General features: G+C 45.0%; 1 protein-coding gene across 1 annotated transcript in view; it reads right to left on the bottom strand.

Annotated features, from left to right (window-relative positions):
- Positions 1 to 26,736, bottom strand: part of FBN1 (fibrillin 1) — a 205,957-nt gene that overhangs the window by 18,434 nt on the left and 160,787 nt on the right. The window contains exons 46-58 of the mRNA XM_055002220.1: positions 24,558 to 24,683; positions 23,411 to 23,527; positions 21,275 to 21,403; positions 20,344 to 20,463; positions 19,607 to 19,732; positions 10,510 to 10,659; positions 9,528 to 9,593; positions 8,663 to 8,779; positions 8,350 to 8,469; positions 7,739 to 7,861; positions 5,664 to 5,795; positions 3,992 to 4,117; positions 1,140 to 1,346 (exon numbers count right to left, since the gene is read on the bottom strand). Of these exons, the coding sequence (XP_054858195.1) occupies positions 1,140 to 1,346; positions 3,992 to 4,117; positions 5,664 to 5,795; positions 7,739 to 7,861; positions 8,350 to 8,469; positions 8,663 to 8,779; positions 9,528 to 9,593; positions 10,510 to 10,659; positions 19,607 to 19,732; positions 20,344 to 20,463; positions 21,275 to 21,403; positions 23,411 to 23,527; positions 24,558 to 24,683 (1,659 nt within the window). The remainder of the gene's footprint in view (positions 1 to 1,139; positions 1,347 to 3,991; positions 4,118 to 5,663; positions 5,796 to 7,738; positions 7,862 to 8,349; positions 8,470 to 8,662; positions 8,780 to 9,527; positions 9,594 to 10,509; positions 10,660 to 19,606; positions 19,733 to 20,343; positions 20,464 to 21,274; positions 21,404 to 23,410; positions 23,528 to 24,557; positions 24,684 to 26,736) is intronic.

The raw sequence follows: 26,736 nt of genomic DNA, 5'->3' as shown, positions 1-26,736 counted from the left end.
GGTGGGGAATGTTCCTTCTACTGGCTGCTGCTACATGTGGAACCTTGTGGAGTACCTACTGGAGAGACCATCCCATGTAATGCCCTCTTTTTTCTTATTGTAAGAATATGTCAGATTATGCAAAAGCAGCAGTTCTGTCCCCTCTTTCCTTATGCTTCCTTCACTTGGGACCCAGAGCTTAGCAGAAAAAGTGTTGCACAACACCCCACTCATCTCTAGATGGACACACACCATTTATTCTCTGGCCAGTGCTGGCAACCAAGCCCTTGAGTCACTTATCATGGGTTTACACTGTGCGTGAAGCTACACATTTGGTGGAAATGCAGGGCCATTTCCACACGGCTTACCTTGTTCTGGAAAACAGCAAAATCTCGCACGAGATGGCGCAAGAAGATGCTGTTATCGTCCGAAATCGCACGAGAAGACGCGATGACAGCATCTTCTTGTGAGATTTTGTGTGAGATTTCGCTGTTTTCCGGAATAAGGTAAGCCGTGTGGAAACGGCCCAGGTTCAGCGACCTTTTGAAAAACCATTTCAAGAGAGGGCAGTTTGGAGCAGGGAAACGACAGGCGTAGAAAGGGTTAGACGCACACTCTCCTCAACGCATCTTCAGTCTCCGCTGATTATTCCCTGGAGAAATTTTTCGATTAAAAAAAGGGGGGGCTATCAGGCTATAGTTACAAGAATGGATCATGTCACCATGTTGCATAAATGCGTGTTAAAAGTGCACATTTTAACCCATAAGAAGTATATTGGGATGCATCCATCAATGGAATTTTCTGCTTCCTCCTCCCACTGAGCTCATCCCTCCCCCTCCGAAATTATATTTTGGGGCCAGTGGACCCTCCGAAACAGCAGATTAGACAAGGTGGGAGTCTCCAGTGGGTGTGGAGTCAGTGAAAATTGCCATCCCATCTTCTGAAGACAAAACTGCCCTTCCGTCTTCAGAACACACTGCTTGGCAACAAGCCACTGTGTTCAGCTGAATTTCAGTGCTTCAATTTCTAGGCAGTCTTTGTTCTACAACTACTGATCTTCTCCACCAACTTTGATATAATGTTTTGATGCTCACTGCCTTTGGGTGACCTATTCACATGGAAATGTGGCATCGAATTTTTAAAAATAAAACCAAATATACCTGCTCCGCTGGTTGTGTATCCACGGCCAAGAGGACAAAGCTTTTTAAAAGCGACAGTGCCTGGGAAGGGGCAGAGCTCACAATTGGGTCCCCATCCGCGTCCGCCATCACAGCAACACTCCGATTTGGTCACAGGGTTCCTGTTGCTGGATCCAATCTGACACATACTCTGAAGGACTTCAGTGAAGCAGTAACCTTCTCTGTTATCTGCAAAGCAAATTATTGCAGAACGTAAATGGCGATGGCCGGGTTTTAGGAGAGGGATGCATGTGAAATGGGGTCTTTGAAGCAAGAGTATAAAAATAGAAAGAGCGTACTTAGCCATATTTAGGGATTGCTTAGCAGGGAGAAGTAAAGCCAGGCAGCAGTGAGAAAGAGAACAGGATGTCTGAGGGAAACAAAGAAAAGACACTGAGTGAAGAAAATTCCAGTTACACAACTAGAACACTTTGCCCTTTCCATCAGATCTCAAGAAAGGAAGAAATGAATAACCAGAGCTGGAGTATTCCAGAGAATTGTTAGATAACAGCAGAGCACTTCAGTGCTAGTTGATCTAGAAACAGAAACAGATTTAATGGCTAGACCCGCTTAAATCCAGACATAAGCATAAGAACATAAGCAAAGCCATGTTGGATCAGGCCAGTGGCCCATCCAGTCCAACATTCTGTCACACACAGTGGCTAGAAATCCAGTGCCATCTAAAGGACTGTCAGTGAGGCCAGGACACCAGAAGCCCTCCTACTGCCTTCCTTCCAGCACCAAGACAACAGAGCACCACCTCCCCACAAAGAGAATACCATCTATCTCCTGTGGCTAATAGCCACTGATGGACCTCTGCTCCATATATTTGTCCAGTCCCCTCTTGAAGCTGGCAATGCTTGTAGCTGCCACCACCTCCTGTGGCAACGAATTCCATGTGTTTATCACCCTTTGTGTAAAGTAGTATTTTCTTCTATCTGTTCTAACCCGACTGCTCAATAATTTCATAGAGTGCCCACGAGTTCTTGTATTGTGAGAAAGGGAGAAAAACACATCTTTCTCTACCTTCTCTAACCCGTGCATTATCTTGTAAACCTCTATCATGTCTCCCCTCAGTCGTCTTTTCTCCAGGCTAAAGAGCCCCAAGCGCCTCAATCTTTCCTCATAGGGAAAGTGTTCCAACCCTTTAATCATTTTAGTTGCCCTTCTCTGTACTTTTTCCAGTGCTATGATATCTTTTTTAAGGTGTGGCGACCAGAACTGTACACAGTACTCCAAATGAGGCCTCACCATCGATTTATACAGAGGCATTATGATACCGGCTGATTTGTTTTCAATCCCTTTCCTAATAACCCCTAGCATAGCATTAGCTTTTTTTATGGCAGTCGCACACTGTGCTGACGTTTTTAGTGAGTTATCTATCATGACTCCAAGATCTCTCTCTTGGTCAGTCTCCGCCAGTTCAGACCCCATCAACTTGTATTTATATTTTGGATTTTTGGTTCCAATGTGCATTACTTTGCACTTGGCTACATTGAACCTCATTTGCCACATGGATGCCCACTCTTCTAGCCTCGACAGATCCCTTTGGAGTGCCTCACAATCCTCTCTGGCTTTCACCACCTCTCTCCCACTGCTTGCAGGGAACTTTCTAGTAAGTTCTTGGTAAGAGTAGATTTTTTACTTTAAGGACTTCAGAGCCTAATGTTTGCTATGGGGTTGGATCCAGACTAAATTCTGCACTGGCAGAATGGAACTTTCCTCCCTCTCCGCGTCCACTGCAGCCCACTGATCTCCACAAAATGCTGCTCCAGGGGGATCCTGAGATATGACACGGCGGGGGGGGGAGGTTATAATAAGAAAGAGAAATTGGTGGAAATTCCCAATTTATTCTGGAATCTGGATTCAACCCATAGGCATGTGTGAATGTTGGCTGATGCAAAGAACATCATACTTATCTACAGCAACTAAAGAAGAGCATCTGTATTCAGGCAGCAGTATATAAAGAGCTTGTTCACACATGCAAAGACACCACTGGCATCTCCAGTATTAAGCAATGATCTATCTGAATGTGTGAATGAGCCACACTGCTGATCCAACACCATAAATATAACTTCCGGGACATTCAAAGTGGTCTGAAACATCTGGTGCTTATAAGGTGCACTTTTCAGTTTTGAGTTAGCCTGAAGAGTGCAGTGCTCCCAACTTCCCCCCATCGTTTAAGTGGCCCCCACTAGGTCTGGTGCTTCTCGTGCTGTTCCCTTAATCCAAAGCTCTCATTTCAGCAGAAGTAATAGCTACCCCTTACCAGATGTTAATCAGTCAGCTGCAGGGCTTTTTTTCAGCTGGAATGCGGTGGAACGGCGTTCCGGAACCTCTTTAAAATGATCACATGGCTGGTGGCCCCGCCCCCTTATCTCCAGACAGAAGGGAGTTGAGATTGCCCTCCGTGCTGCAGCGTGGAGGGCAATCTCAACTCCCCTCTGTCTGGAGATCAGGGGGCGGGGCCACCAGCCATGTGACCATTCTCTCCGAGGGCAATCCACTGAGTTCCACCACCTCTTTTCCCAGAAAAAAAGCCCTGGTCAGCCATATGGCTGATTCTGCACACGTTGGATAATGCACTTTCAATGCACTTTAGCAATCGTTTAGAAGTGGATTTTTTGTTTCACACATGAAAAATTTAGTTCCAAATGGTGTCTAAAGAGGATTGGAAGTGCATTATCCAATGTGTGCGGAATCAGCATATTTGAATGCAGTGGACACTTAATGTTTTGTGAAGGTTGAAAGTGTCACATACAAGAGACCAAGAATAACTACCACAACAGATTCCCCCCCCCTCCATTCTACCTTTACCTAACTGGACAGCTTACCGATGCATTCATTCTTAGCTTCATTTTCGGTGAAACCATCATGACATTCGCACTGGAAGCTTCCAACTGTATTTATACAGCGGCCATTTTCACAGATCCCAGGTTTGCTCTGACATTCATTCTCATCTGTTTTTTTTTAAAGCATATGCCAAAAATTAATATAATTAGTTTATGTAATTCCACTTTTATTACTTGTTTACTTCATTTACAGACTGGCCTTTTTCAGAGATCCAACGCATATTAAAAACTAATAATACAATAAATAAAAACAATGAATCATAATAAACACAGTAAAAACGATCAAGAGAATTTATCTGAAGCAGTACAACCAAATTAGCTTTTTATTATCAAAGGATATATTTTATAGGGAACTTAAAAGGAAAACAGAACAAAAATTGATTACTTGTATTACATGCACGATCAGTATCGGAAAACTGAGCAAAATAATTTTAAATTACTGTAATTTTATGTAAAACTGCCTATGGTGATGATGTTCATACAGTATCTTAAGAATGCTGAAGATCTTGCTGCATTCTAATATTGTTGTTTACACATCAGGTTAATATTACTACTACTACTACTACTACTACTACTACTACTACTACTACTACTACTACTACTACTACTACTTATAGTCTGCCCTTCTCACTGGGACTCAAGGCAGATTACAAGTAAGACAAAAACTTTTCATTGAATCAGTAAGCAGATTACAAAATATGATAGCAACAACCTTCTTTTATGAATGTCACAGCATGGCCAAAATACTTTTGAAGTGTTTGTTCAGTCCAGGTGGGCTAGGGGACTTGTTTTATTTTTTAAAAAGAAATCTTAAAATTTTCCATGTGCTGCACACCACTCACCTGATCATGCAATCTTATACATGGAATAAGTTCGGTTGTGATTCCCCTCACCTTCCTGTTAACTGTGACCCAAATTTCACTAGTACAGCAAGGATCATCAAATCACTCATACACATTGCTCATATGCAGGGCTTTTTTTCTGGGAAGAGGTGGTGGAATTCAGTGGGTTGCCCTCAGAAAAAAATGGTCACATGGCTGGTGGCCCCGCCCCCTGATCTCCGGACAGAGGGAAGTTGAGATCTAAACTCCCCTCTGTCTGGAGATCGGGGGCGGGGCCACCAGCCATGTGACCATTTTCAAGAGGTTCCGGAACTCCATTCCACTGCGTTCCTGCTGAAAAAACCCCCTGCTCATATGTAACATTTGCAAGCTTATCTGTTCATGGGAACAGATATGGACTAGAGGTGTCATCCACCCACTAGTGGTGGGAGATTGCCTGCCCCAGCCCCTCTGCTTTCAGTCACCTGTTGGTGGGGGGGGAAAGGCAACTGAGGGGAAGGTGTGCATGTGAGCTCCCCCATGGTGCTGATAACTGACTTAATTTCCACACCACTCACCAGAGCAGGAGACCCCCCCCCCTCCCTACCACACCCCTGCCCCCTGCTTTGGACCCTGGGGGACCTGAAAACTCTAATATGGACCTCCGTCTTTGTCTAGTAATCACAGGTTAGCTACTTTGGCTGGAAGACTCATTTATGTTATAGTATCAGCCATGTTGTTAGGCAGGGGAGTCTTTTCTCTATTGTGAGTCAAATTTCACCCTGAACATGAAAATCTGAAATCAGCATCAAGAAGACCTCAACTTTACTTACCAACACAAGCTTCCCCATCTGGTCTGCGTTGATACCCAGGTCCACATATGCACATATAGGTGCCTATCAGATTTTTACACTCCATTTGCTTTGTATCACAGTCGTGAATTCCCTCTTCACACTCATTCTGATCTGAAAGCAATATATATATATATTTGATAAATACGATAGAAGGTTGAAGTAGTTTGGTTTTCAATAAACAAAAATATATTGCTGCATTTATATAAACTAGTAGTCTTGGCTCTTTGGAAGGATGTATACAGCAGAAAAAAAAGTGTATACTGAATGGACAATCTGTGTTCAATTAGATGTGTCATTTTTATGCTGTTGATTCTAGACAGAAGTACTTAAAACTTCACTTTTGTGTGTGTGTGTGTGTGAGTGTGAGTGTGTGTGGGACAGACTCAGACTAAAAAAAAAAACATCACTTTTCACATATAGTTTGTTTGGTGAAATCATACCATGTGGTATCTAAGATAATATTTATTCCCCCACAGTTTCTGTTCAGGTAAGCATTAACAATTTAGGATACTTAACAAACTATAAATGAGGCTTGGGATATAATAATTTGAGTCTGTCCCACACAAAAAAGGAATAACTATAAACATAAATAGTAAAGAGTCCAGTAGCACCTTTAAGACTAACCAACTTTACTGTAGCATAAGCTTTCGAGAACCACAGCTCTCTTCGTCAGATGCCTCAGATGAAGAGAACTGTGGTTCTCACAAGCTTATGCTACAGTAAAGTTGGTTAATCTTAAAGGTGCTACTGGACTCTTTACTATTTTTCTACTACAGACTAACACGGCTAACTCCTCTGGATCTATAAACATAAAAGTTTTCTTGACAGGTCTGGCCAGGGTTAAGTTCGTGTAAATGTTTTCACAGAAGGACCTGAAAACTTAAATGCAAAAGAGAAGGATCTGGGAATTTTCCATTGGAGATGTGGCACTACAGTTACATGTAAGGCACTGTCTCAAATGTCTGCACAGAACAGGCCTAATGTGATTTCAGTTAAATGCAGGGCTTTTTTTCTGGGAAAAGAGGAGGTGGAACTCAGTGGGTTGCCTGCAGAGAAAATGGTCACATGGCTGGTGGCCCCGCCCCCTGATCTCCAGACAGGGGAGTTTAGATTGCAGCGGTGCGGAGGGCAATCTAAACTCCCCTCTGTCTGGAGATCAGGGGGCGGGGCCACCAGCCAGGTGACCATTTTCAAGAGGTTCCGGAACTCCATTCCACTGCGTTCCAGCTGAAAAAAAGCCCTGGTTAAATGTAACTTCAGAAAATGTGACTTTGACAAAAGCTGCATTCAGATGTTACATGCAACACCGTTTTGGGAAAATGTGCATGATTCAGACTCTGCTGAATTCACACGTGCCCTTCTCTCACCGAGAATCACGGTTAGATGCTAACTCCAGTTACCTGAGGCGTACAAGGTTTAAGTTTTCCCCCATCAAGAAGCTGGGTTTGTGCATACTTTTTTCTCAACTGTGGTTAAACGTGATACTTGAATACTATCTAAGTAGATTGACTTCTGAGGGTATATTTTAATTAGCCTTTGTAATTTTTTTGAGAACTGGAAATCTTTTTGCAGATTCATGTTCAATGGTATCGGAACCTCTAAAAGGCAATTTTTGTGTATGAAAATCTTCAGAGATACATTTTTAAAAAAAAAATTGGAAAAGTAATTTTTTCCAATTTCTAGATAATTTCTGCTTGACTAGTATTCACTGAAATTTTTTTAAAAACCCTTCTAATAACAGCATTTTATGAAAATCTAGAGACCACAATCAAGAATGTGGGGAGAGTGGAAAGGTGTGTTGCCTTTTGTGTGTTTGAAGATGCTTCCCATTACAAGCTGTACCCCACTATAATGAGCAAGAGCTGTGTCTGTATTTATTTCCTCCTCTGTTAACTAAACTTTTAATAATTGTGAAAAAATAGTAGCAGCAGTTCTGGAGAACAAATGTTATTTCTCTCTCTCTCTCCAAAAAAAAGTTTTGAATTAAAGCTCAAACTGACTTGACATTATTTTATAATCAATGGAGGGGGGGGGGGGCTTCATAAGAACTTTACCTTTGCACATCCTCTTGTCTTCTCTGAGCACGTAGCCAGCAGGACACTTGCATTCATAGGACCCATACGTGTTCACGCATCGGAAGGCACACAGGAGAGGATTCTGAGCGCACTCGTTGACATCTGTATCGTAAGAACAAATAAAATAAATAAAACAAGATCAAGTCATTTTAAAAACAAAAACATTAAAATTAACAAATATTAAAAACCCAGAAGGGCTACAGGAAAGATATATATGGCTCTTGTTAAGGATGATGAAGAAGCCCACTCCCTAGATGGCTGGACTCTACATGCCTCCTAGAAAATCCACTCAAACTCCCCTCACCCCCACTCCTTGGAGCTAATTTTGTACAGTGGTTAAGAGCGATAGGACTCTAATCTGGAGAACCGGGTTTGATTCCCCACTCCTCGACCTGAAGCCAGCTGGATGACCTCGGGTCAGTCACAGCTCTTCCAGAGCTCTCTCAGCCCCACCCACCTCACAGGGTGATTGTTGTGGGGATAATATTAACATACTTTGTAAACTGCTCAGAGTAGGTGTTAAATTGCCCTGAAGAGCGGTATATAAATCGAATGTTGTTGTTGTTGTTATTACTAATGGTGGCACCTACCTTCACAGGTCATCATTGGTCCCGGTTCAAACCCTTCCTCGCATGTACATTCAAAGCCTCCGATAATATTCTTACAAGTTCCGTTTCCACATGGGTTTCCTACAGAGCACTCATCAGTGTCTGGGGCCAGTAAAAACAAAAGCACAGCATTTGTTACAATGGCACAAAGCTTATCTCTGCAGCCACAGGAAACTCAGAACTGGAAATATCAGTTTCAAAACACACAAAAAGGGTGTGCTAGATTTGTCCAGTGGAGGCAATCTGGTTGATGAGGAATTGCAGTTTCAGAATTATGAATGGTGCTGTTACTTACCTACGCACGCCTGCCCCTGAAGAATGTACCCAAATGGGCACTCACAGCGGAAGGAGCCATCTGTGTTGATACATTGCCCGTTCTTACAGTTTTCTGGATCCTGGCATTCATCCGCATCTTAACCACAAAATTAATCGAATAGGGAAGAGAGAAAAAAATGAATGGATGAATCCTGCACGGAATTTTTTCTAAACTCACATTACGTAAGAAATAAAAGCAAGATAAGGAGCAGTAGTTTAAAAGACTGAAGATACAAGATGCTGATTTTTCTGAGCAGTCATTTCTGTAATTGTATATGTGGGTTCTTTTGTTTCTCTTATATCAAAAATTACTTCCTAGAAGTTTTACTTGACACAAGCTAGAGGCTAGCTGATTGAAACCCTTCTAGGAAGCACCCATCAACACAGAAGAACTTTCTGTTCTTGCCCTGGTGAAGAAGTTTTATCAAAAAGTATTTTGTATAGGTAATTTTTTGGAGCCCAGGTTGAACGCCCTCCCTCCCTCCCCACCCCCCCCCACCCCCACACACTTTGTTTTCTCGGTGAAGAGAAGGAAATCTCTCAAAGGCATTTTCCAGAGTTGCTGCTGCCATGATGGTCACAAGAATGTGAGCGGGAAAACCCACCCTTCAATATACTGGGGCAAAAAAGTCGAATTTCTCTTTTCAAGGGGGTGTGGCAGAAGTAACACTTCCTTAACTAGAGCTGTGGAAGGTTTTGTCTGCTCTGCACAGCCGCGGAACACATCAGAGGGTCTTCACAAGAGCAAAACTGAGCAGAGATATTTTTAGACCTTACAGAAGGACACATCGTAAGAGTGGAAAAAACTCTAGGACATAATAATATGGCAAGCACCTATCACTTACCAATTGGTTCACCCAAAGGACCAACCAGAATGCCAGATCCAAATGGGCAGATTTGCTGATAAGCTTCTGTAAGTGAAATATGGATAATTAAGCTGAAGAAAGCTAGTCAGTTTTGCATGCCTTCAGTCTGACATGGTACCAGAAATTGGTTTACCCACTCATTTACTGCTTGGCAGAACTATTGTCATAATTCCCTATTGCTTCCTAGAGCACAAGCAGCTGCGTGTCTAAAAGGAAGTTTCACACAAATTGCAGAGCAACAAGTCCTAATTTGTCAACAATTTACAAAGTGAACCAACCCTGGCTCTCTGATTAGTGTACTTGTATGCAGGGCTTTTTTTCTGGGAAAAGAAGTGGTGGAACTCAGTGATGGAACTCGGGACTGCACAATGATGTCACTTTGGGTCAGCTGGAACAAGGGGGGGAGTTTTTGAAAGTTTAAATCGCCCTTGGCGAAAATGGTCACATGGCCGGTGGCCCCGCCCCTTGATCTCCAGACCGAGGGGAGTTTAGATTGCCCTCCGCATTGCTGCGTTGAGGGCAATCTAAACTCCCCTCTGTCTGGAGATCAGGGGGCAGGGCCACCGGCCACGTGACCATTTTCAAGAGGTGCCGGAACTCTATTCCACCGCGTTCCTGCTGAAAAAAAGCCCTGCTTGTATGATACATATTTTCAAACATTACTTGATCAGTTTTACTTCAATTCTTACTTGGTTTTTTTCCTTTTATCTGTAAAATGTACAGCGTAGGCATTTAATGGGTTGGGGGTCCAAAGAACCATGAGTGAAAGGAAACAACATCAAGAACACTTTTCAATTGAATATGTGCAGAAGCTGTAGCTCGTAACCAATTGTTGAAATGTAATTGAAAACAGAAAAAGAGAGAGTAAAATTTTCTGAAGGTTTTTTCTCCCACCCACCTTTTTTGACTCTCATAAATTGTTTCATTTACAGGCAGGAGCTGCAAAAGATTTCCTACAAACCTTGTCCTTCTTGTGGGCACAGTTCGCACGGATCACCCCAACCTTCCCCACGCATATTGCAGCAGCACTCTTGCTTAGAATGGTTTCTCGCTTTGGGAACTGAACATTTTCCGTCTTCAAATTTGGTAAAGCAGTAGCTCACTCTCAGATCTAAATGAAGAAGAGAAAGATGCATGTCAAGCAATATGCTTTTTAATATACAAAATGAACAGATTTAATATTAAAACCACGAGTTGTATCCCGCCTGAAAACTTCCACCTGTGTGTATGTGTGTAAAAGAGATGCAATTTCATTGATTTCCTCTCTTTTATGGCAGAACTCCAATTCCCCCCCCCCCAGCTATTCCCAGGAACAGTATTTGGGGGGGTGCATTTGGGGCTCCTGCGGGAGTAGGAAGGTGGAGAAGTTATGCTTCTACGAACAGAAATCTTCCTCCAGGGGAAATCACAGGCAGGGAAAATCAAGCCATTATGTCTTTGTTTCCATCAGTTTAATAAACCCAAACTTTACCATTTTGCAATTCCTCCCTCCCCAACAACCACTAAAGCCCTAAGATCGTTAGGACAACCTGGAGGAGAGGAGAACATCGTAAACTGTTTTGGGTCCCCACTAGGGAGAAAGGCAAGGTATAAGTGAAGTAAAATAAAATTAAAATAAATTAACCTAAGATAAATCGCTATGTGAATTCAGCCTGGTCAATGCAAAAAGTGTAAGAAGGGTTCTCCCCTTCCAACTGTGTAATAATAATAATTAGTTGAAGAACGTAATTTTCAAATATTGTGTGCATTTTTAAGATCACAGACAGTTACGTATCCTTGCCTAGACCAGGGCTTTTTTTTCAGCAGGAACGCGGTGGAACGGAGTTCCGGAACCTCTTGAAAATGGTCACATGGCTGGTGGCCCCGCCCCCTGATCTCCAGACAGAGGGGAGTTTAGATTGCCCTCTGTCTGGAGATCAGGGGGCGGGGCCACCAGCCATGTGACCATTTTCTCCGAGGGCAAAACACTGAGTTCCACCACCTCTTTTCCCAGAAAAAAAGCCCTGGCCTAGACTATACCTGTAAGGCAAGAAGAAATACAGGTTGTCAATTCTGAAGAACAAGGCACTTGTTTATGCACTGTTTACGATTCAAACTAATAGAACCGAGTGAGAGTTTCCAGGTACGAGTTTCTACCGGTAACTGGAATTCACAAGCTTTTCAAAGATGACTTCTTTGCTACTTGATTTTGCATCTGAACTTTAATTATTTTGAAAGCCAAGCTCTGCTGAGTTTCATAGCTGGAAGTTTCAGTGCCTCAAGAAGCAAACATCCTAATTCTAGACTTCTTGCTTGTAAGATAGCTCCCTTGTGATTGACAAATACGTTAATGAGGAAGCCCTAGCTGATCCTCACTCAGAGTAATCTTTCTGTCACAGGTTTCATTTGTTGTCTCTTTAACGTTTCTGGAGATGTCTGGAATATTTGCAATGGTTGAATACTAGAACAAAAGGACCCTGCTGATCTTGCTTCCCCTTTTAGGCAATGGTGAAGAAATCTGACAATTATGTTCCCTGGTCTGGTATTGGAGAGGACCTTTATCACAGGAGATAACCCATCTTCTAAGTTGCATGAATTGTGATAGTCTCTTGTGCAGAAACATTTCTAGGCTAAAGTCTGAACTGGATGGATGGCCCAAACTACGTCAATCTCATCAGAACTTAGAAGATAAGCACAGTGTTATTAAGATAAGCAGGTTCAGCCTTGATTCAGACTTGGGTGGGATACCATCAAGGAAGTCAAGAGCTATTACGCAGAAGCAGGCAATGGCAAATCACCTCTGAACACCCCTTGCCTTTAAAATCCTAGGTCTGAAATGCTGTTGAAGTGGAGATTATTTTTTCTAGATCTGTTTTCCAAAGCCACCACCGTAAGTTTCTGGACAACTCCATATTCCTGAAATTCTCTTATTTTTTCCTAGAAAACATCTGGTTTCACAAGTGTTTCAACGGTATTTATTGCCTCTTTTACACTGAAACTCATTTCCATAATCTGGGCTGGCAATGGCTCAATATGAAGTTTCAAGCAAACAGAAAGATGATCTGGATTTATCCCAACTTCGGTGGCTAAACCAAATAAATCTTCTTTGGTGGTTATACTTGTGGGTTACCAGGACGCTCTGCAGAGGTGCCCACCATTTTGTTTTCATTTCCAGCACTCTTCTCCTTGGACTTGGCAGGCTTTCGTTTTGCATTCTTCAGGAAGAAGTTTTTTTAAATTATTTTGTAGTGTCAGGTTCTTTGGGTTTTCTCCCACCTGATTTCCCCCTTTTTCTCTGTCTGCTTCACTCTTAAGTCACTTTCTCTCTCTGTCTCTTTTTGGCAACTTGTTCACGGTTCAGAAGCAGAGTTCAGGAGCCAGGTGTCTGCCGTGAACCAAGCAAGCACACGCTTTTACAAACAAACATTCATTCAGCACAATCAGAAAAAGACGGTGCCATTTATTGAAAAATGTCAGTAAGATTTACTCCTCCATGGGCTTTGAAGGCTGATACTAAAAGCTTGTGCATTTAAGAGTTTATCCAAAGCACCAGTTTTTACAACTTATTGCTGGTTCTGCTATTTTCTCTTACTGTGGGCTTTTTATAGTTTACTCTAGTTTTACTACAGGATTATTATGGGTCTTTTAATTGATATTTTGATGTTTACCATCCTTGTAAATTCAATAAATAGATTAGAGTCTAGGGACTACATTTCCCAATAGTGTCCGCCTGCCTCTTGAACAAGACCTGGAAAACAGAGCTACCCTTCCCTGCTGCTCAGGGAAGAAGAGAAAGTCTGGGGGGAAAGTAGAGGGTAGCACACAGTATATGAAGCAGGCCTTAGAAAGCTAGAGAAGTGCTACTGAGAATCAGAATGAAAAAGCAAAGGTTGCCCTGAAAGGGTAACAAAAATGAACTGCACTAAGAAAGGAGGATCTGATACTTTGCTGAACCTGTGCAGGTCTACAGCTGAATTAACAACCACAGAGAAGCCTGGTTAAAGATGGGCAGCCCAGTCCTGAGGGCTGGCCCTGTGCCCACACATCAGTATAGCAGTGGCGCCTGGTCACTCCCTAAGAACTTGGGCAGACGAGCCACACTGGCAGACGAGCCACATTGGCACCCAAGCCCAGCAAGGCCTGGTGTGGCCGCTGCTGAGAGCACCCACGAGAGCACCCGCTCTGCCATTTCCCTAACAACTTCCAGCCAATGTCTGCAACACCCCCGACAGTTGCGCAAGGGGAAGGCAATGGCACAGGCAATGGGCAGGCCGCAATCTCCACTGCCCAGTGACACCATCCCCACCAGCACCAGGGAGCAGGCAGCCAGGGACCACATGCCCTTACAGCCATGGCACCTGCACCAAAGCACCCAGTTGGGAGAAGCCACCTGGTTAAGCAGCAGGCAGGGGCCATTTTCACACTGCTTACCGGCCATGGAACATCGCGCCAACCTCCTGGAACGACAGCGTAATTTTGGTGCCAGGAAGACACTGTTGCTCTGGGAGCTTGGTGCTACGTTCTGTGGCTAGTAAGCAGTGTGAAAACGGCCAGGGTGTGCCAGCAAAGCACAGCAAGTAGAGAATGCTCTCCACTTGCTCTGACAACTCCAGCAGAATCTGCCAATTGGAGAGCGGCTGCAGGTAACAGTGCCATGAGTGGCAGGGGAAGGCATAGCCAGTCTGTGAGCTGGGCTGTGTCTACCATCACCAGCTGCCAATGGCACTCTCCCACCCTGCAGAGAGCAGGTGGACAGGGCAGAAAGAACAGGCTTGCCACACTCTAACAGAGGCATCTGCTCCAAGTGCAGCCCTGCCCCGGGGGGGGGGGGGGCTGAGTTACAATGACGGTGCAGACAAAGCACCCGCCCTCTTGCTCATCCAACCCCCATTTCCGGCAAGGGCCAGGCTGGTGACTGAAGAGGCGCTCACTTGCAAATCTCCCCCTCGCTGCTGCCGCTCCAAGAAACATACTCTCTCTCCTTGAAAAGTGGGACCTGAAAGGTGGTGGGACCCAGCACTCAGGAGCCATGGAGAGGCAGCTCCTTAGAGGCGAGTGGCAAGTGGGTTCTGCAACAACTGACAGTACTGCCCATTGGAAACCGATGGAGTGACTGGAAGGACCACTGAATGCGATGGGAGCAACAAATGCTCATCGACTTGCAGCGGCTCCCTTGGAACATGTCACTGCATTGAAAAGGTGGAAGAACAACATGGGGTGGACTTTGTGAGCCATGCTCCAGTCCCGAGAAGACGGCCCCCAGAGTGGAATGACAGCCTGCAGGACCAGAGAACCTGCTCTGGAGGCCACCATCCCAATCCCTAGTGCAAGATCCCCGAGTTCATTCCTGCCTCTGCAAAGAGCGAAGGGGGGAGTCGTCTGGCCTTGTAGGGAAGAGCCCCCAGGGACCTCAGGGCATTGCTCTACTTTCCCCCTCCCCTCCCCCAGCAACAACCTCACTGCCTGCATGCAGAAGTCTGCTGTCTGGCTTATCAGATGCGCAAAGAACTGTCAGAGAACGAGTGTTCTCTGTGGCACTCCCACCCTGGACACACATGAGTCACACTCCACTGCCTGCCTTAAACCTGAGGGGGGAAGCGGGGAGGGTAGCTGGCTGGGGCTGAAGCCTCTGTGATGCCACTGGGCACTTTCTCCTTTGGGCAGCAGAGCCACACAAAGGCACGGAGGCACCTGATGCCTCTTCGGAGCAACCCCATCCATCCCAGCCCTCGGTCAGAGATCACCCGCTTTGAAGTGTGAAATGGAAGCCCTCAGGAAAGTGGTGGGGAGCGCTACTGTCACGCACAGACAAGCAAAAAGACAGGGAGGTTGTTCAACACGGACTTTATTAAACTGTGACAAGAGAATGGGATGTCTGGAGGCGTGTCCTCGGCTGGGAAGGGAGCAGAGCCTGTTTGCACAATGGTCAGATCCATTCCCACTGTGGCCCTCACAGGAGCGAGGCAGAGAGATGTGGGCTGCTGGGGAACTGCTCCCTGGCCTGGGCTTCAATGAAGTCAAGGGGGATCACCACGGCTGGGACAGCTACGCTCCATGGCCTCCCTGATGGGTCGCGATCTGCCTCAAAGGGAAATAGACACATGCGTGGCGAGGAGAACAGTCCCGAGCAAGCCCCAGCTTGGTCTGCAACATTCTGGGATGGTGTTCATGGCTGGGACAGTGGCAACAGCGGCTCCATTGTCACAGGCACTGCCAGCAACCAGAGGGGGCATGCCCCTCCAGAGAGAATGTACTCCTCATCTGCATCTGGATGGTCTGCTCTCGAGGCCACTTGCAGCTCTGATCCTGTGAGGGAGTCGAGGGGTTGTGAGCCCCCCATCAACTGGAAGTTACGAGAGTGAGCACTCAGTCACCCCGACCTGTGACCACGCTCTCTTCCCTGCCTGAGGTGGGAGCCTGACCAAGGGTGTTCGATCAGAGCCCCAGCATCGGCCACCGGAATCCATCCACCCCATAACAGCTGTACCAAGCACAATTCCTTAGGTGTTTGCCTCCTTGACAGGCATGGACTGTGCAGGCTCGAGGGCAGGGTTCGTGCTCCCAACTTGGCGGGGCTCGTCCTTGAAGGTGGGGTGCCTGTGAGAGGAACGGGGAGGCTGGTGTGAATGAGCGAGCCGGAGCAGCTGGTTCCCCAGCTCCTCCTTACCTGTTGGTGCACCCTTGCCCTCTCTGAGCCCGGAATCAGGAGTCAGATAACCTGCGAGGGAACTTGAGTGAAAGTAATTAGTCAGACATTCAAGAGTCAGCTCTCCTTCTTTGAGTGAGTGCTCAGCGTTAACTCAAATTTTGCTAAGTCCCCCCAATGCATTCTTGCCCCACCACCTTGTGGGTCACTCCTGGCTTGTGCTCTAAGTCCCCACGGCAGGGTGCTCTCAGGCAGGGACTCTGGCTGCGACCCCATTTACCAGGAGCCATGGCTGCCCGGGGCAGAGGTTATGTAGGTTGTGAGGAGGATGGACTGGTTGCTGGGGAGGGGGCTCGGCTGCTGCGAGGGCACAAGCAGATTTGTTCCCATAGTAGTTGGCATCCTATGCTCTGCTGAGCTGCTTGGGCAGGGCCGGGTGTTGGGCGGGGGGTGAGTGAGTTTTCCCCATACAATGGGCACTTATGGGCTATGCTGCTGTTTTTCAAAGCACAACTTTCCACCACTGCAGGGGGCGTTCCCAGGCTCAGAGCAGTTTAGGAAGCTGACTACCACCACCACCCTGCACTGCCCCTCCAGGCGTCAATGTAGGGAGTTATACCGTACTTGTGCCTGTGCCTGGCTGGGTGCCAGTGTGTGTGGGGATGCAGCGGACCGGCACCACAGTAGGCGCCCACATTGGGGGGGGGTTATGCCAGTGTAAGTCTGGGTTATGCCGGTGCAAACCTTAATCCACTCTCTGAGTTCTTTTTGTCCCCCCTACCCCAGGACTGAGCTGTGGATTTAGCTATTTTTTACTATCGATGGTTGCCAAGTCCCCTGTTTTTTCTGCCTCTGACGGGATTAATACCAAGGTTGCTAATAACAACGGAGTGCCTTCGATCTTGGTTTCACTGTGCACAGTACTGATTTATACTCTCCTTGTGCTATTAACAAGGCAGCAGCTGCTAACCAATAACGGCACCAAAACTAAGAAAGAAGTTGGGGTGGGTTCCCAATGGTAACACAACGTACTGGAGTGGCAATCATTGGCCATGTCCTTTCCTCCCCCTCGGTGATTTTGGCAAATTGTCTGGCGAGTTAAGAGAAAGCATTACTGGCTTTGTGTCACCACACTGAGCTCTCTCGTGGCCAAGTAATCCAAGCACCAGAGCAGAACGGAAACCACAAGCATCTCACAGACAGACAGAGCTGGCAGCTTCTCTTGCTGGCAAGGGAACAGTCTGAGTGTCAGCTGCAAAACCAGCCGCCGGTCCGGTTTTGCTGGATGGGAAATTCACACTTAGCAACATCCCAGGATTTATACAGATGAAGGGAGGAAGAAAGTTGTAGCCTAGCGCTGATGGCGGAGGAGGGGAGGAGGACACGGTGACAAACACCCACCCACACAGATGACTGGAGTGAAAACGGCCACAACTTTATTAAATACAGCTAAGAGGAGCACTGGCGAGGCATAGGGTCAGATCCCAAGCATCAGCTGACCCACCTGCCTGCAGATATCCCACCCCCCTGCTCCCTCAGAACACCACTGAGGGGAGGAAACCAAAGAATGACAGCAAATGAGAGATCACGTGGGTGTACACCTCTGTGTGACTCCCCTGCCACCTGGGAGTGAGTATGCTCTGGCAGATCCCGAGTTGGGCATGCACCACCATGACTCACTCCCATGATTCCTTATGAGAATCCCCTTAACGGGGAGACTGGGCACACAGGCCCTGCCTCCCACCGAAGTGATCCAATCTCAATGAAAAACCGCCAGACTAAGTTGTGATGAAAAAGGAAAAGAGTAATAGAACCCAACAATCCCCGCATGCAAAGAAAATTCAAATCTCCAAATGCAGGGAGGGCTGGGTGGGATTTCGTCAGCAGAAAGCGGAGTGAAGGGAGGCAGGGCAGGCTGCTCCTTAAGAGCCTGGTTGATGGACCAGAGGGAAAACTGTGCCCCTCCAGTCCAATACCAGGCCCTGCCTTGCCTGCAAACCAGCAGCCAGCCTTGATTGACCAGCTGGGAAATTTGAATTTGATTGGCCATAGGCCCACCCAAGAGGACGCCAGGCAGGCCCGAAGGTGGTGGCCACCATGCCCCACACCCCTTTGCCACCTCACAGGCCACAATCCGTGCCACCCACTTAAGTCTGGGGGCCATTGTTTCTCCAAGACTACAAACTTTTGCATATCTAATGTTGTTCAGTCGACTAATCATTTAAACTGAGTAACTGAGCGATTATGTTTAAATAAACTTGCACATTAACAAAACTGAAATGTAGCTGCATTTTTGAGAAAATGAAGGAAGAACTTTACAAAAGCTACATGCTCAGTGTTAGAAGGAAAACACAGATGTGAGGCATTGTTTCTTGGCATAGCTATAGGTCTTCCTGCCTGCTGTTGCTACCGCTAATGAATAAATAAAACTGAGTTTATAGAATAAATGTACATGTTGCAAATAAATATTTCTGTGTTTTCAAATATGAAAGCTTTAGGACCACTCACTGAAAGTGCAAGTCATAGCATGAGCCACTGAATAAAACAGGAAACCGAGAAAAACGCCCACAATGATGCTTTTGCAAGTTTGTTTTTAATGGGGAGGAGTGATTTCCATAAGGAAAGGCTAAAACCACAGGCGTAAGATGCATCTAATTTATTCAGCTACAAAACTGTACCACCAACAACCCTTCCTATTTTTTTTCCAAACCCAAGCAGAGGCTGCCAAGCCACAAAGTGGTTTCGGGATTCTGATAAATGCTTGTTCCAGGCAGAATTAATCATACTTACTGTGGCAGGAAGTTATCCCAGGAAACTAGCCCCAGTCATGTCTCAACTACTACCAGAACTGGAGATGAACAGAGTCCTAGATCCTAGGAAAATGCATGGCCTCTCTCTGTTACAATTGCAGGTGAGGGAAATAAAAGGAAGGTTTAGTTGCTCCCTATGCCCCAGGACAGAGAGACAAGTAGGGGAACTTAAAGCACAGGGGTTCCCTTCTTGGACCCAGAGCATCGAGAGAACTTAAACTTGACTTTTGTATAGAGACTCTCAAGTGCCAAGCAAAATAACTTCATAGGCCAGATAATGTGAATGAGCCTCAAAGGCGGCATTAAAGAGCCCAAAGAAACAAACTTTATGCAAATGCAAGATTCAGTCTAGTAGGACCCTGAAGACCAACAAGGTTTTCAGGGAGCAAGTTTCTGAGAGTCAAAGCTTCCTTTGTCAGCTAAAAGGGAGCTCTGACTCTGGAAAGCTTATACCCTGAAACTTGCTGGTCTTCAAGGTCCCACTGGACTCAAATCTTGCTGTTCTACTGCAAACAACGTGGTTACCCACCTAATACTATCCTTCTGAAAATGAAGTGATTGAATCCTAAAAAAAAATGTTTACAGACCACATCAGAAATTTAGCCACAGACAATATAACTTACCCTGGCATCTTCTTCCGGTAGAAGAGACAATAAACCCTTCAGGACACAGGCAAGTGAAACTGCCCTCGGTATTGCTACAGGTGCCCAGCGCACACATCTCCGGTTCTTCAACACACTCATCAATATCTACAAGGAATGTTATGCCCATTAGTATTGCAACCTTAACAAAAACATACAGTCAAGGCAGCTACTGTCGCCGTTTACCAATGCTGTGCTAATGTTGAATGATACTGCTTGCAGAGACTGTGAGGCAGGCAGGGATTTCACCCCAACCCAACTTCTTCAACAAGCATCTGCAGTGGCATGGAATCTACTGGCAAGAGTATCACATGAGTGTTCCCCATCTAACTGACCTTCCCCAAGTGGTTCTTTCATCTACAGCCCAGTAGCTGGGAAGTAATAGGGTGGGGTTGACCTCTCCTCACTCTGCATACATGTTTTGAACATCTGCACAGGATGTATGGGAGTAAGCGCTCTTGATTACTGATTATCTGTACACTTGATATACTGGAAAACTGCAGGTGCATTCTGTATTGATAAAAACCATTACAGAGGGAAGTTCCATGGACACTTTGCATTAACTGCTTGGAACCAAAATATATCAGTCGGTGCATGGGCACACAGTAGTTAAAGAAGTCGCTTGCTACTTGCTTGAACGGAAGTATTATTATTACTTACTGTCCTACAAAGGATTTTAACTGGATTTCCACTGTACAGCCTGAATCATATTCACATACCCTCACACTTGTCATTCTGTAGGACATATCCAGGGGGGCAGATGCATCTATAGGTGCCATCCAGATTTTGACATGTGCCAGGTGCACATTTACCAGGATCCAACACACATTCATTGATATCTATGGGAAGATATAAGCAAAATAATAATCAGCCACATTGACTGTACTTGCCCTCTTTTATACCACACTTTTCTCCCTAATGGGGACTCAAATAGCTTACAACAAGGTTCTCCCCTCCTCCGTTTTATCCCCACACCACCACCCTGTTAGCTAACTTAGGCTGAGACTGAGTGACTGATACAAGGTCCATCCTAGGATGCTTCTACAGCAGAGCAGGGATGCAAACCCAAGTCTCCCACACCTTAATCCAGCACTATCAACTACACCATGCCAGCTTTCTCGATCATCTAGGTCCATCCTAGGATGCTTCTACAGCAGAGCAGGGACGCAAACCCAAGGTCCATCCTAGGATGCTTCTATAGCAGAGCAGGGATGCAAACCCAAGTCTCCCACACCTTAGTCCAGCACTATCAACTACACCATGCCAGCTTTCTCGATCATCTAGCACAGTTTACCCCGAATATTCCCTTGAAAACAAATGGGAAGATCCCGTTTCTTGAACTACAGGATGTAGCTTAGAGAGCCTGCTGAAAACACTGAATGGGAAACTACATGGGAATTGCACGTAAGCAGCTTTGAGGTCCTCTTAAGAAAAGCTGCCCAGGGTACAAGAGGTAACAAATAACATACAAATGTCCAATAATCTGGAGGCATTTTAAAAAGAAAGCATATTGTATTCCAGTTTCCGTAAAAATCTTCCAGAAGGATGTATACTTTATACCTTACATCTTCCTTAATGTAATAATTGACATATCTCAAGGTATCTCCTACTATGTCATAGCGAAAAACTGACGATAAGTTGGAGACGTACCCATGCAGATCCTTCCACCTGGAGGCATCTCATAACCCTCATTGCAGACACACTCAAAAGACCCCACAGTGTTGATGCACTGTCCATTTCTGCACAGTATTCCATTTCCAGTGGCGCATTCATCAACATCTAGAAGCACAAAATAAAAGGAAGAAAACTGACGCAAAGAACATTTGATTAAACCATCCAAAAGATTAAAAAACAGCAGCTGTCTCTATGAAAAGGGATCCACCCACACAGTAGACCCTTGAAACAAAGCAGCGCATTTTCTTGTACTTCCCGCTCCTGCGCTAGATTCTTAAAATGCTATCTCCAACCCTTGCACAATGGGATTCTTAGTTCCAACCGGAATAGCTTGTGAATAGTGTCTGGCTATGGACTGACACAACTAGTCCAAATTCATATTCAAAACTATTCAGAGGAAAGCTCTTTTTAAGCGTCTGTTGCTTCTGTCTGTTTCCATGTCACTCTGGAAAACAGTTCTTTTCTTCTTGCAAACGACTGGCAGAAAAGTCCAAGTATTTGTTCTATGGGATATTGCCAGGGCTGGGGCCACCATTGAGGCGGTGAGGCAGCCGCCATGGGCGCTGGGGTGCCAGAAGGGTTGCCGGAGGGGCTGCCGGGGGCGGAGGCGCGCACCACGGAGCTGGCGTGCCCGCCCCGCAGCTGCTTCAAGCCAGCCAGCCTTGCACCGCCGCTGCCTCCACACGCCCCCGGCTGGGCATAGCAGCCGCTGGCCAGGCACAGCAGGTGGCTGGGGTGGCATGTGGAGCGCGGGAAGCCTCCGCACGCCACCTCCACCACCCGCTGGCCAATGAGCCTGGCTTTGCTATGTGATGACATCATAATGTGATGACATCATCACGCAGGCTGGGGCTCGCGCGTGCACTGTGTGTGTGCATACGTGGGGCTCGCTGTGGGCACCAGAAACCCTGGCACCAGTGGTGGATATTGCCTTTGAAAATGGTTTAGAAACTTCAACTGGCCAAAAACGCAGTAGTCAGGCTATTGGCAGAGGTTGGTTATAGGGATCGTATCACCCCTGTGCTGAATGACTGGTTTCCAGACACAATTCAAAGCACTGGTTCTTCTCTGCCCTAAACAGCTTGGGGGGCAGGATATTTGACGGACCATCCTGTACTGTCCTGTCTGTCACTTAAGATCTGCCTATCAAGTCCTGCTGTCTGAGTACTCACCTTCAGAGGTGAGGCAGGTGCCAACTAGAGATAGGGCATTTTCTGTGGTGGCACATCGCCTCTGGAATGCCCTTCTTCTTGATGCGTGATTGGCACCTACTTTACTTTCTTGTAGGCACCCAGCCAGAGCACATTTTTTTACCCAAGCTTTTAATTAGGAGCTTTATCTTACTAACTTTTTAACGGCCTGTTTCTGTATTATAGTTTTTCTGTTGTTTATGTCCAACAGCTTGTTTTAATGTTGTGACATGGTTTTAATTGTAAGCTGCCTCAAGCAGGAAGCTGAAGAGGTTGCATAGAAATATCCTAAATAAATATATAAATGTATCTCATCTTCTCACAGCAATCCTATTCGAATACCTCAATACTATTAGGCAACTGTTATCGCTACAAAACTTAATAATAACAACATAATAACATTCAATTTATATACTGCCCTTCAGGACAACTTAATGCCCACTCAGAGCAGTTTACAAAGTATATTATCATTATCCCCACAATAAAACACCCTGTGAGGTGGGTGGGGCTGAGAGAGCTGTGAGAGAACTGTGACTGACCCAAGGTCACCCAGCTGGCTTCAAGTGGAGGAGTGGGGAATCTAACCCGGATCTCCAGATTAGAGTCCCACGCTCTTTACCACTACACCAAACTGACTCCATGGATAAGTCATCTAGTTCTAGCCTCCATCTCATCTGGTTCTGTGCTGAGTAAAAGATTCGTCAGATTCAGAGTGCAATGGAGGCTCTTTACAGCTCAGAAAGACCATCTGTTCGGCAAGATACTGTAGGCCTATTCATGACAACAGTGTAACGCTGCCATTCATAATGTTATGCCCTGTTATGCCGGCATCCTCACCCGTTTAGCGGTTCAGTGAGTAATCATGGCTAAGATGCAAGCAAACCAGAAGTATTTCATCAGCCTCGGTTGAGAGCTTCCTTACCTATACAGTCATTATTGTGCGAAAGGATGAATCCCGTATTGCAGCGGCAGTTGAACGAACCGACAGTATTCCTACATGTGCCGTTTCCACATGGATCTCGTTCACATTCATTAATATCTATCAATAGAATAAGAAATGTTTCATGATATATCTTTAAGATCTACAGAATTATATGTATCTATCTATCAAAACAAAACAAAGGGATGGATCCAGCCAGCTTTTTGAATCAATCTAATTCATTCTATAGCACTATCCCATCTGAGTTTTGAGCATGCAGGTCCCACGATCGCCACTATAGCTTTTTTTGGTGGCCTCAGAGAACCCCTCTTTTCATTTTCACCTGCAGAAAAGTAGGTTGGAACCAACCCAAAGTCTGATGGCTTAATCATATAGCTTCCACATTTTGGAGAAAGATAAAGCAAGCGGAGGCATTCAGGATTCCATGGTTCCAACATATTGAGACTGTCCCATTGGCTGCCTACAAGAATGACCAACATATTGTATGAAAGGCCACAATCCTCCATGATGAACTAAAGAGGCTGTTTGGTTGCCCTTATAAGGACCCATAACTGGGCTGAAAGCCTTGACCTGAATAGCCCAGGTAAGCCTGATTTTGTCAGATCTCAGAAGCTAAGCAGGGCTGGCCTGGATTAGTAATGGGATAGGAGACCTCTAACGAAGACCAGGGTTGCAGAGGGAGGCAATGGCAAGCCACCTCAGTCTCTTGCCATGAAAACCCCACCAGGGGTTGCCGTAAGCCAGCTATGACTTGAGGGCATTCTCCACCAACAACTGGGCTGAGAAGTGAAGGATTTCTACGGATGATTATCCATGCCTTCTTTGGGACGCTTTTTGTGCAATGAAGATTGCAATCACAATTGTTGGTGCAGCCAAGGCCAAGCAGATACAGCAAGTAAAACAGGCAGAAGTACTAGTAATTCGTCACCAGCAGTGAACCACAGCTGCAAAGCGTTCTTCACCATTAGGTGATGGATCATTCTGGTTATCAGATGGTTCTGTGGCAGCTATCGTTGAAGGTCAAATGCTAATAAATAATTTTAAAGGAATGTCACATGCGAATATATTATTTTTAAGGATGAATAATGATCTTTCCCCATCTTACTCAGAAGGATACCCAGACACATACCCAGACACATAGTTTTGTCTTCATTTGTTGTGAATCCAGTGTCGCAACGGCAGTAATAGCCTCCATCTAAGTCAAAGCATTCACCATGACTACAAATGTTCGGTACTTCTTGACACTCATTGCGATCTGAAAAATGACGGTTTCAAAAAACATTGTATTAAAAAATGAACATATGAAACTGCCTTATACTGACCAGACAAGAACGATTATTGCATGTGGCCAAAGGCCATCACAATCAAGCGAATAAAACTGCCTTATGCTGAGCCAATTCACGGATCCATCTGCCTTAGGCTTGTCTATTCTAACTGACAGTGGCTCATTCTAGATCCCAAGCAGAGATCTTCCGCAGATTTTTTTACCTAGCAATGGGCTTGGATTAGATCAGGCCATTTTAGACAGTCTTTTAGTGACTACTCACACATTTAGTTATTTCTCCAAATCTCATTTTTCTTCTCATCAACTTTTAACAACTAAATTGCATGATTCCTGAATTTGGATAAGTACTTATCCCTGGCTTTGTCATGGGCAGAGATCACGGACGCATGTACACCACGGCCACGACATGTAAACGTCTGTGGGTCATGCAGAAACCAACAAAGTAATCAGAGATTAATATCTTGTTCTTTACTTGACTTTGACTGGAAGTGGGACAGTTTTGCTTAATGTAGTACAGAAGTAGGTTGGACAAGAATAACCCTTACAGCGAAGTGGTCAGCCAATCCTTTTAGTGAAGGCATCGCTACCTACGTTAAACAAAAAGGATCTTAGCATCAGCTTGACAGCCATGGATAGTATCCTATTCACTCCGTGTACGGAGAACAAAGCATTGGGAAAAATGGAAGGACCTCTTCGATTACTTAGGCAGGAATTAACTGACATAGAAGTTTGCATAATTAAAACATTCTAAGTAGAGGGAAGGAGAATTATGATGTATCCAGGCTTAAGGATGTTAAATACACAATGCTCTCATTTACTAGGTCAATGGAAGCTTAAATGTATTGCTTGTTTAACTCTCAAAACTATTCTATATGTACTGTCTACATACCTATTGTTTATATAGTTTCAATTTAATTTCTAATTTAAAACCTGTATAATCTTTCTATTTTGCACTTACTTTACTATATTTTCTATTTTTTAAAATAAAATTCTTTATTTTAAAAAAAGCATTGAGTCATCTCAAGTACAGCTCTCTCACAAGGCTCTCTCACTGGGTCTAGAGCTTTATTCACATGCAATATCGCAGCCAGACATTTGCTTCGGGCGAAGTTTCCTGTGCCTCACAAATAAGTGTTCAGCAACCTATTTGCGTAACACAGAGAAAGCAGCCAACTGACCATACCTAAATCTATCTTTCCTGAAACCTGAGGCAAGCATAAACTATCTTCTCATGTTGCCTCTTAGAACAACAAGCGAGCTCTGAATTACACTAATGTAAAAAGTGTGGAAATTCCCCTTTCTTAGAATGTGGACATGTGCAGAGCACTCCAAACTGGACTGTGCAGAACACAAAATGGGTTTTTGAACTGAAGTCGTTAAACCTCATTTGCCATCAGGAGACTATACTAAGGTATTACAAGAAGCACGGCAGGTTAAAGACTTATATGTGCACTAACAATCCCAATGTAATTTTTGGTTTCCAATACGGGTTACTTAAAGGTGGTATAATTATCACCTATCTAACCGTTGCCCTTTACTACTTCTTCCTAGGAAAGCCAGAGGAAAATTCAGGAAGTGATGTTTGTGCCAATTTACATTAGGGTATTGTTGCTCCTATCAGCCGCTACCCTGGATTTTCCTGTTTCTCTTTCAGTGAAGGACTTTCAGGAACAATTATATCCTCAACATGTTAGGTTACTGCATGTACCCAAACAAAACAAGCTTTTCATTCTCAAACTAAGAATTCTACACCCTTTTCCCCCCAAGGACTTTGGAAAACAATATAAAACTATGCTGTAGGGGAAAGGTGCCCTTCTGAAAACTCAACGCTGTAAGGGGGAAAGGTTCCAAGAAAATATCACTGAATTCATGTCTCTTGGCTGCTTTGTTGACAAATGTACAGAATTTTTATGGCTATTTGGTATAGACATTTTATTTTTTGCCATGCAGCAAATAATTTGGATTATACTAATACTGTCTTGTGGGGGAGGGATTGGAAGAACGCATATTTTAAAAAGCCTGA

Source organism: Eublepharis macularius, chromosome 18, assembly GCF_028583425.1.
Source record: "Eublepharis macularius isolate TG4126 chromosome 18, MPM_Emac_v1.0, whole genome shotgun sequence".
Taxonomy (NCBI): domain Eukaryota; kingdom Metazoa; phylum Chordata; class Lepidosauria; order Squamata; family Eublepharidae; genus Eublepharis; species Eublepharis macularius.
This window is presented reverse-complemented; position numbering and strand designations above follow the sequence as displayed.